Genomic DNA, 11,528 nt, shown 5'->3' with positions numbered 1-11,528 from the left:
AGCAATTTATCCAGTAATTGTTTTGTTTTTTAACTTTTGTTTTGTTGCTAAATTTGATGTTAAGAATTTCTGTAAGAATGTTTTTTTTTTTGATATTTTTTTGTTGTAAATACTGTTTGATTACTGCAGAAATCCTACTTTTGAGTTTTACAGAAGACAATGACAATAAAATGACAAAAATAGAAACACAAAGACTGCAGTGTTTTATATAAAGCCCATCAGTGTGTTGCTGGTGATATGAAAGAGTAATTCAAATGTTGCTTGTGTGTATGGTTTTGTTGCAAGAATTTCATTTTTAGAAAGGAGTGTTAAGTTTTGATTACAGTGTTTCATTTTGGCATATATGTGAGTTGTTAATCTCCAAGTGCTATGTCTGATTGGCTTGTGTGTTGAGTTTTGACATAATGAGCCAAATTCTGCAAAAAGTGTGTAAGCAATAGGCAAAAACTGTAAAATGTCAGACTTGATTTGCCTAATTAACGAAAAATTTACCAACACCTACAAAAAATGTCCATTAATTATAGTCCACATAATAATTCACATTTCCTGTTGCTGCAGGATTATTTTCCTGCTGTAGAAAACTGGCTCAAATTAAGATCCTACATATGTACTGTGATACTGAGCCAGCCTGACAACTGACATTGACCTGACTATACACATTTGACTACATACAATATATACATTCATCCAGATATTGTACAGGGATACATTCATACAATGAGCTCTGCTGGACATTCTCACTTTTCTCTTTCTTATTATGACCACGTTAGATCAAGCAGGAGAACTGACAGCTGAGGCTGACCGAGTAAGACAGTGATGGAGGTTCATACAGTGATAGAGGATATAAGGGGTGTGTCCCAATAAACATCACCTTTTTATCTGAAGTGTGCACTTGTTCACTACTTACCACAAATCTAAAAGCATTGGATTGGTGGAGGTATGGGCTAGCTTCCATCATGTTTTTTATACCAATTATTTCATTTCAGATCAGTGAAGGGAAGTGAACACTTTGGGAGAAAGGAGAGATAATTGGGACATAGCCCAGGAGTCATACAGTGATAGGAAGGTAGACAGCAAGGGTAATGGGGGTCATGGGGTCAGCCAGGGATAATAATAATAATACATTAAAGTTGTATATAGCTGTCCATTACAGACAGAATCTCAAGGTGCTTGTTAAGCAAAATAAACAACAAAAAGTAATTTAAAAAGAAATAGGCTACAACAGTAGCTAGATCAGCTAGTGTGAGTGGTTCTAGATCAGCTAGTTTGAGTGGTTCTTGAAGCCTTCAGATGGGCAGCTGCGGTCATGAGAGGTTCTGGAAGCTCATAGCTAGATGGTCAATGATAAGGGGTTGTCAGTCAGTGATATGGTTAAATACGGGGGTCATAGGGTAATGTGGAGTGCTCCAGGAAAATGTACACTATCTGTCTGAAGGACCATGAAAATGACCAGTTAGGCTGAATTTGAAGGCCTCAAAGGGACTAGGAGGATTTATACATGGAGGTATACATTCAGTTATTCTATGGGTAAAAGAGGGTACGGACAGTCATAGGGTTAACAGGGTCAGACAGTCATAGGGTTAACATGGTCAGCCAGTCATAGGGTTAACAGGATCAGACAGTCATAGGGTTAACATGGTCAGACAGTACTGATAGGTGTAAGAGTCATGGCTGGATATAGAAGTACATTCACAGCTGCAGAAGGAGGTGGAGCAGTGGGTCCCCAGAAAACAGGAGGAGAGAAGAGAGGAGGGAGAAGAGAGAAAGGAGAGGAAAAGAGAGAGAGGTGAGGAGAGGAGAGGAGAGGAGAGAGGGAAGAGAGGTGAGGAGAGGAGAGAGACGCCTCACAGATAACAGAATATGGACATAATGGATTCTTTCAGAGGGCATAGAGAGGACAAAGGAAGGGCAAACTGGGTGGTTAGTGACGTAGATATATCTCACACATGACTGGCTCCCTATCTCCCAGGCTGAGGTCACAGGTAGTGACATCACATCACCATGTATGGGTGTAATACATCTGACCTGGAGCAAGACACATGACCTTGCACACACGCACACACACACACACGCGCATGCACACACACAGAGTGCTCTAACATGCACATCCGGCACTCTTCATCTCCTTGTTGACGTAGTCCTGAAGCTTAAACTTGGGCTCGTTGGGCTCCTTCATGGACCTGTGCTTCAGCTCTCTGAGAGAGGAAGGAAGAGATGAGAAGGAGGAGGAAAAGAGACGGAATGGAGTGAGAAGTCGAGTGGGAGGAAGTGGAACAGTGTAAATTAATAGAGAGAGAGAGACAGCGAGAGAGAGAGAGACAGCGAGAGAGAGAGAAACAGAGAGAGAAACTAACCAATTATCACACTAATCAACACATTGAGAGAACAGTTGTTTTATAGGGAGGATTTGACACATTTCCCCCTCTACATCCCCCCTCTACTTTCAGATATCCCTGGCCTGGTCAAGAAATAGATCTAAAATAATAGGATATGTATGTATAATAAACAATATGGCAGTAACTCCACCTTTCCCTCTGATAATCTTGGTGAATTATATACCATATTGCTTGGATCTAATCGTTTCAGATTGTCACAAGTGCTTAATGAGTAGGGGCTGAAGTCTAGAGGCCAGGGTCTAGGGGCTGAAGCCTAGAGGCCAGAGTCTAGTCCAGGGTCTAGGGACTAGAGGCCAGGGTCTAAGGGCTGAAGCCTAGAGGCCAGGGTCTAGTCCAGGGTCTAGGGACTAGAGGCCAGGGTCTAGGGGCTGAAGCCTAGAGGCCAGGGTCTAAGGGCTGAAGCCTAGAGGCCAGGGTCTAAGGGCTGAAGCCTAGAGGCCAGGGTCTAGTCCAGGGTCTAGGGACTAGAGGCCAGGGACTAAGGGCTGAAGCCTAGAGGCCAGGGTCTAGTCCAGGGTCTAGGGACTAGAGGCCAGGGACTGAAGGCTAGAGGCCAGGGACTGAAGCCTAGAAGCCAGGGTCTAGGGCCTGAAGCCCTAGAGGCCAGGGTCTAGTCCAGGGTCTAGAGGCCAGGGACTGAAGGCTAGAGGCCAGAGGCTGAAGCCTAGAAGCCAGGGTCTAGGGCCTGAAGCCTAGAGGCCAGGGTCTAGTCCAGGGTCTAGGGACTAGAGGCCAGGGACTGAAGGCTAGAGGCCAGAGACTGAAGCCTAGAGGCCAGGGTCTAGTCCAGGGTCTAGGGACTAGAGGCCAGGGACTGAAGGCTAGAGGCCAGAGACTGAAGCCTAGAGGCCAGGGTCTAGTCCAGGGTCTAGGGACTAGAGGCCAGGGACTGAAGGCTAGAGGCCAGGGACTGAAGGCTAGAGGCCAGGGTCTAGTCCAGGGTCTAGGGACTAGAGGCCAGGGACTGAAGGCTAGAGGCCAGAGACTGAAGCCTAGAGGCCAGGGTCTAGTCCAGGGTCTAGGGACTAGAGGCCAGGGACTAGGGCTTGTTTCTGGATCCCTCTGTAGTTGCATACTCACTTGGCCACAGCAGTGAAGGCTAACTCCACGTTGAGGCCAGACTTTGCACTGGTCTCCATGTAGGGAACCCCAAACTCCTGCAGAAAAACAGACAGGCAAGGCATCTTGAGTTGAACACTCGACATTCACATTGTCTTTAGTATCTTTGTAGCTGGTCTAGAGCACCAGATATCCTCCCTGATAGCCTGGGGACGAGGTTACTTTGTTGCTAATGCTAACAGTATTAGAGAACATTGTTGCCCCCTGGCTGGCCAGGCAGTAACAAATTATATATGTTTTAGGCACAGCAGCTAATTACAAAAATGATTGCGCATAAACCCGTATTAACATTCACCATCACCACACAGAAGACACAACAACACACAGACCCACAGGGAAATCATACACATTAACATACACTACAACACCTCTCTATCCTGGGGGGACTATACTACTGCTGGGAGTGCACCTCCAGTTCAGAACCATTCCAACGAGCACATTGGTTTTGCTAACCCTAATCCTGCAGAGGATAACTCAGAAGGCTAGCTATGTGACAAAGCATTCCTCAGGCAGGGTGTGTGTGGGAGATTTGTCTCTGTATCCAGCACCATAGTAATGACTAGGCTAATGTGTTCCTCTCTCCAGGTTTATGCTATCAGCACTAGAGGAATGCACCAGATTGGGTTTAAATACTATTTGAAGTCTATTAAATACTTTGAGCATTTGCTTTAGCCTGTCTGGAGAGTCGGATGGGCGGGGTTTGGAATTTTGGGACATTCTTATTGGTTCCATTGCGCAAAGCAAGCTCAATCAAGCCCATCTAAACTATTTGACATGATTTCAAATAGTATCTGAACCCATGTCTGCAAGGCACCTTGATATTTGTATTGCAGCCGTGTTCCACAGCAGTAGTCAGGGGGAATGAGAAAGTGTATTCACATTTCCTGCAACGTTCAAAGTCCTATTTGCACCAGTATCTGTATTCATCTGAGAGTGCATCCCTGTGAAATGGAGTACAAGTAAATGTTCCTCCTCCCACTGTTGTATTGTATGTGTGCTTATAGAGCACATACAAAAAGATGAAGAAGGAGTTAGACGAGTTGTTCATCCTGTAGAAGCATGAAAGAGCCTTTAGATAATAGAAAGATAGTGGGCCATGATCCATAGTGCTAAGATAGTGTACACAGACAGACTACATTCATGTTCTATGGTAAAGTAATATCTCATAAACCTTCCTCTTGATATTTATGTTAGATTTTTGCAGATGGTGCATTTTCCTCCCAATGGTGAAAATCAATATCAATTAGATCAAGGGATTGAATCCAATAGGAGAGAGAGCGAGAGAGGAGCAAGAGTGTGTGTTTGTGTGTGAGAGAGAGAGAGAGAGACAGAGAGAGAGAGAGTGTTCATTGACTGTGGTGTTGTTCGCTGCTTGTGACAATCTGGATCTTCCTCAGTATTAAGGCAACTAATTTCTTTAAAGTTACACTCACCTTGGCCAGCCTCTCACCATCCTCTCTCTTCACCACCCTCTGCTGCGTGGCGTCAGCCTGGGGAGAGATCAGAAAAATACATACGAGAGAGAGGGAGACCGAAAGAGACAGAAAGAGAAAAAGAGAGAGAGATGAGAAAGGTAGAGATTCACTGATACCACCATAGCACCACCATGCATCACTAGCCTCAGTCCTCTGTCTCACTATCATCAATGCAGGGGCTTGTCCTAAAGCCACATTGTTCTAGGAGGGTTACACAATGGAAAACAACACATTCCGTACAGAATATGGGATCAGACTTAGAACTCTTAATGAGTCTAGATTCTGTGTGAGCATTCTAATGAGGGGATGATTCCCAGTGTGTGGGGACTGTTTAGATTAGAATAAAATTCTGGACTAAGCATCTGTTCCCTGTTCTAGTAGTATGTGGATGGGACTTATTAATAGTAGCAGTGATCTGTTACATCCCTCCTGCATATGTGCTGATCTGTTGTTGTGTCTGTGTTGTCATCTGGCGGCAGATGTGTCAGGGTTGGGAGCAATCCAGTAGAGTAGAGATAACTTTATTGTCCCAATGGACAAATTGTTTTGAATCAGGAAGTAGACATTGAAGTACTCATGGAACATATACAAGTGAATCCGGACGCTGGATTACTAAGTAGGCTCAGGTTGATGCTCAATGTTAAAACCAGATTGATTGAAACCTGCCTACATGTAGTTTTAAAGTACAGTAGACCAATATAGCTATTTTAGTAGGTCAAAGCTGTGTGCTGGACAACCTTGATGGTGTATGGGTGAAGTAGGCATTGTCGTTCTCATGTGAATTTCCTTTCTTTTTGGGCTTCAGACCAATGCCTACTTCTCACTTAAAACGTAGTTGTTGTGTTTAATGTTATACTATGAGATGAGGATGTACTGTGAATAGATCCTCCAAGTCCTGGACTACGTTTATACTGTACAGTTGTCTTTGTTGTGTCTGTCTGTTGTCGTCTTTGTTGTGTCTAACTTTTGTTTTTTGTTGTGTCGGTGTCTGTCTCTCTGTTTTCTTTGTGTCTGTCTGTCTGTCTGGGCTGCCGTCTGGTGTGGCTGCAGGTGTGTGTCTGTCTGGGTTCAGGCCTATCCCAGGAAACCTCACCTTGTTTCCCAGCAGCATCAGGACCACATCCTGCTGGGCGTAATCATGGATCTCAGTCAGCCAGGCCTAGGGTGGAGACAACAAAGAGAGGAGAGTCATGATAATGAGACACTCAGGATACAGAGACAGAGAGGAGAGACACTCAGGATACAGAGACAGAGAGGAGAGAGACTCAGGATACAGAGACAGAGAGGAGAGAGACTCAGGATACAGAGAGTAGAGAGGAGAGAGACTCAGGATACAGAGACACAGAGGAGAGAGACTCAGGATACAGAGAGTAGAGAGGAGAGAGACTCAGGATACAGAGACACAGAGGAGAGAGACTCAGGATACAGAGAGTAGAGAGGAGAGAGACTCAGGATACAGAGACAGAGAGGAGAGAGACTCAGGATACAGAGAGTAGAGAGGAGAGAGACTCAGGATACAGAGACACAGAGGAGAGAGACTCAGGATACAGAGACACATAGGAGAGAGACTCAGGATACAGAGACAGAGAGGAGAGAGACTCAGGATACAGAGAGTAGAGAGGAGAGAGACTCAGGAACAGAGACACAGAGGAGAGAGACTCAGGATACAGAGAGTAGAGAGGAGAGAGACTCAGGATACAGAGACACAGAGGAGAGAGACTCAGGATACAGAGACAGAGAGGAGAGAGACTCAGGATACAGAGACAGAGAGGAGAGAGACTCAGGATACAGAGAGTAGAGAGGAGAGAGACTCAGGATACAGAGACACAGAGGAGAGAGACTCAGGATACAGAGAGTAGAGAGGAGAGAGACTCAGGATACAGAGACACAGAGGAGAGACACTCAGGATACAGAGACACAGAGGAGAGAGACTCAGGATACAGAGACACAGAGGAGAGACACTCAGGATACAGAGACAGAGAGGAGAGACATAGATGAGACAAAGGAGAGAGACAGACAGACAGTCAGTCAGAGGAAAAGCAAGGACAAGTATGGAAGAAGAGACGCTCATGAGAAGGAGACAAAGAGGAGTCAGACAGAGACATATTGTCTGAGGAGGGAGAGGGAATCCAATAAGATATAGGACAAAGGAAGAACCGAGAGGCTGTTGCAGCTGAAAGATAAAAAAAAGAGGTAAAGAAGAGGCACATAGCAGAGATATTGAATGAAAATGACAGCCAGCACTTGCAAATAAAGTAATGTCTTGAGATCAATTATATCAGCAGAACGACTGGAGACTGCAGATATAATAAATGTAAAGAAATAACCTTATTTGCGATTGTTGGCCATCTTTCGAATTGCTCCTGGGGTACAGCACCCACAGATGTATTTACATACAGTGGGGAAAAAAAGTATTTAGTCAGCCACCTATTGTGCAAGTTCTCCCACTTAAAAAGATGAGAGAGGCCTGTAATTTTCATCATAGGTACACGTCAACTATGACAGACAAAATGAGGAGAAAAATAAATCCAGAAAATCACATTGTAGGATTTTTAATGAATTTATTTGCAAATTATGGTGGAAAATAAGTATTTGGTCAATAACAAAAGTTTCTCAATACTTTGTTATATACCCTTTGTTGGCAATGACACAGGTCAAACGTTTTCTGTAAGTCTTCACAAGGTTTTCACACACTGTTGCTGGTATTTTGGCCCATTCCTCCATGCAGATCTCCTCTAGAGCAGTGATGTTTTGGGGCTGTCGCTGGGCAACACGGACTTTCAACTCCCTCCAAAGATTTTCTATGGGGTTGAGATCTGGAGACTGGCTAGGCCACTCCAGGACCTTGAAATGCTTCTTACGAAGCCACTCCTTCGTTGCCCGGGCGGTGTGTTTGGGATCATTGTCATGCTGAAAGACCCAGCCACGTTTCATCTTCAATGCCCTTGCTGATGGAAGGAGGTTTTCACTCAAAATCTCACGATACATGGCCCCATTCATTCTTTCCTTTACACGGATCAGTCGTCCTGGTCCCTTTGCAGAAAAACAGCCCCAAAGCATGATGTTTCCACCCCCCATGCTTCACAGTAGGTATGGTGTTCTTTGGATGCAACTCAGCATTCTTTGTCCTCCAAACACGACGAGTTGAGTTTTTACCAAAAAAGTTATATTTTGGTTTCATCTGACCATATGACATTCTCCCAATCCTCTTCTGGATCATCCAAATGCACTCTAGCAAACTTCAGACGGGCCTGGACATGTACTGGCTTAAGCAGGGGGACACGTCTGGCACTGCAGGATTTGAGTCCCTGGCGGCGTAGTGTGTTACTGATGGTAGGCTTTGTTACTTTGGTCCCAGCTCTCTGCAGGTCATTCACTAGGTCCCCCCGTGTGGTTCTGGGATTTTTGCTCACCGTTCTTGTGATCATTTTGCAAAATAAATTCATTACAAATCCTACAATGTGATTTTCTGGATTTTTTTCCCTCAATTTGTCTGTCATAGTTGACGTGTACCTATGATGAAAATGGCAGGCCTCTCTCATCTTTTTAAGTGGGAGAACTTGCACAATTGGTGGCTGACTAAAATACTTTTTTCCCCCACTGTATCTTTGTAAGAGTTGAGCACACTAGTCTTTACACACAGAAAGATATGCAGAAAGGTTAAGAAATCTTAAGCAAGGTTCAAGCAAGGGCAAGGGCAGAGAGAAGGTCATCCGTCTGACAGTGAGAGAGAGATAGAGAGAGAGAGAGATTATTATCTATTTCACTTGCTTTGGAAATGTAAAAATACGTTTCCCGTGCCACTAAAGCCCCTTAAAGTGAAATTAAAATAGAATTGAGAGAGAGAGAGAAAGAAAGTGAGAGAGAGATAGAGGGAGAGAGACAGAGGGAGAGAGGCAGAAAGACAGAAGGAGAGAGACAGAGAGACAGAGGGAGTGAGACAGAGGGAGAGAGACAGAGGGAGTGAGACAGAGGGAGTGAGACAGAGAGACAGAGGGAGAGAGACAGAGAGAGAGAGACAGAGGGAGAGGGACAGATAGACAGAAGGAGAGAGAGAGGGAGAGAGAGACAGAGAGAGAGACAGACAGACACAGAGAGACAGAGGGAGAGAGAGAGGGAGCGAGAGAGGGTGAGAGACAGAGGGAGAGAGACAGACGCAGAGAGACAGAGGGAGAGAGACAGAGACAGAAAGAGAGAGAGACAGAGACAGAGAGAGAGGGAGAGAGACAGAGGGAGTGCATTGGGCAGAATGAGAGAGTACAGTACAAACACAGCATCAGCACACTAATAAAACCCCTCTGCAGCCAAGGCCTGGACAAGGCATAAGGGAAATAATAAAAAGCTTTATTACACACCAGCCTATATAGTCATCGTCACCTGGCAACCCAATGCCTCATCACAACAGCAACAGCAACAGCAGCAACACTTCTGACCACTGAGCAGCAAGAAGGCCAGGCCATCCATCCATGCCATCGCTAATAGGTTTTTAAATCGACTGGGGCATGGATCCGCCCCTCGCCAAAATAATATCCCTCATCTCAGCAGTACTCTGTGCAGAGCACAACTATAATGATGCTTAATTGGCCATCCCAGTGAAATAGTCCACATTTGCTTTCTGACTGCACGGCAATCAATCCTCCTTTCTGTTTGAACATGGAGACGAGAGTCTGTTTCTCCAAGTTGGGACTCTTGTAATTACATCTGGAGATGACCTGGTGGGTGTAAGGATTTAACCCCTCGGTCACATGGAGATGACCTGGTGGGTGTACGGATTTAACCCCTCGGTCACATGGAGATGACCTGGTGGGTGTAAGGATTTAACCCCTCAGTCACATGGAGATGACCTGGTGGGTGTAAGGATTTAACCCCTCAGTCACATGGAGATGACCTGGTGGGTGTAAGGATTTAACCCCTCGGTCACATGGAGATGTCCTGGTGGGTGTAAGGATTTAACCCCTCGGTCACATGGAGATGTCCTGGTGGGTGTAAGGATTTAACCCCTCGGTCACATGGAGATGTCCTGGTGGGTGTAAGGATTTAACCCCTCGGTCACATGGCGCCTCAGGGGTCAGTGAGATCAATGCCATGGAGCGTGTGTGTGTAAGTGTGTGTGTGAGGAATGGGAGAGACACACTGTGGTGAACCCATTAGAGACCTTACAGGGCAATCGGTGATGACATCAGGTCAACCACAGTCCCATGTTGAGCACATATTAGTAGGATAAGTTAAATAATGACCTATCTGTTAACATCTGTGTCACATACTGATGACCTATTAGTTACAGGCCAATAAAGTGCTCCGGGGTGATGTTTCCCGTAGGTACAGATCTAGAATCAGCTTCCCCTCCCTCCCTCCCTCCATCCTAACCTTAACCATTAGTCAGGAAAAAGTCTAACTGACCCAAGAAGAGTGTCTAGGGGAAACATGACCCTACAACCAATAAAGTCCTCTGACATCAGTGGTCATGTTGGGGGAAAAGAGACTGTTCAATCCATCCATGCCCTATGGCAGAAACTCGCACCAGACAATGCTGACACTTATCCAATCCTTTTCAATACATCACCAGGATTGTGCAAGTAGCACACTCTTTGGGAGAAGAGTGGAGAATCAGGACGTAGCCTTTGCCTTAATCTGATGTCACACACTAGTGTGGAGTTGTCTGGCCAACTTCTGTTCAACTGAGGTAGAGTTTCCACTTTCAAATCCCCTCATTCACATTCAAGCCCATCATCACCTCTGTAAGGCAATGGCCACATCTGATAGAATAAGGGATGAGGACAGTCTGAAGCCAAATAACCCCCACCCATCTGTCACATGTATACACCAGCCCATTGCCACATCACGCCATCCCCTCACTTGCATTGGATGGCCAAACTCAATGTCACTGTACAGCGACACTCTATGCTGTGCTGCTCTTTTGAAAATGTTGAAGGCCTATGTCTGGACTTGGGACACTTGCTTTGATGTTTTAATGTTGTACTGTGCCTTTAAACTGTGAAGCTAAAGGATAAAAGATACTTGACTTGATATCTAATCAAACTTCAAGGGATAGTTCAACCAAATTACCAAATTACATATTGGTTTCCTTACTCTGAATCCTGTTTCCTTTGTAATTTGGGTGCACTATCCCTTTAACTATCCGATAAACATCTGAAACACATCCCACTGGTTGAATCAATGTTGTTTCCATGTCATTTCAACCCAAAAAGTCAATGTGATGACGTTGAATGAACGTGGAAAACTGATTGGATTTGAAAAAAGTCATCAATCTAAGGGAATTTCGTATTTTTTTCACCCAACTTTTAACCTAAATCCAATTACGTATTTTTTTTTTTCAGGTTGAATTCATGTCATCTGACAACTCAACCAAATGTAAATGAACTAACAACAGCTCCATGAATGTACAGGGGGGTGGGATCAGCTGTAGAAATACTGCGTGATAGCTTGATCCAAGATCTGTTTGTGTCTTGCCAACTCCTATGGTTATTGTCATGTTTGACACAAACAGATCTGGGACCAGGCTAACTCCTCAGCCCCA

The 11,528-nt window shown here is 44.9% G+C and overlaps 1 protein-coding gene across 1 annotated transcript in view; it reads right to left on the bottom strand.

Moving 5' to 3' along the window:
- Positions 1-461: 461 nt before the first annotated feature.
- LOC121550673 (ras-related protein Rab-26-like) overlaps positions 462-11,528 on the bottom strand; it is a 130,032-nt gene continuing 118,965 nt past the window's right edge. Inside the window, exons 6-9 of the mRNA XM_045221580.1 lie at positions 6,084-6,149; positions 4,949-5,005; positions 3,477-3,553; positions 462-2,195 (exon numbers count right to left, since the gene is read on the bottom strand). Of these exons, the coding sequence (XP_045077515.1) occupies positions 2,096-2,195; positions 3,477-3,553; positions 4,949-5,005; positions 6,084-6,149 (300 nt within the window). The 3' untranslated portion in view covers positions 462-2,095. The remainder of the gene's footprint in view (positions 2,196-3,476; positions 3,554-4,948; positions 5,006-6,083; positions 6,150-11,528) is intronic.

The sequence above is a fragment of the Coregonus clupeaformis genome, chromosome 7 (genome assembly GCF_020615455.1).
Source record: "Coregonus clupeaformis isolate EN_2021a chromosome 7, ASM2061545v1, whole genome shotgun sequence".
NCBI classification, from domain to species: domain Eukaryota; kingdom Metazoa; phylum Chordata; class Actinopteri; order Salmoniformes; family Salmonidae; genus Coregonus; species Coregonus clupeaformis.
The sequence above is the reverse complement of the archived record's forward strand: the minus strand, read 5'-3'. Positions and strand labels throughout refer to the sequence as shown.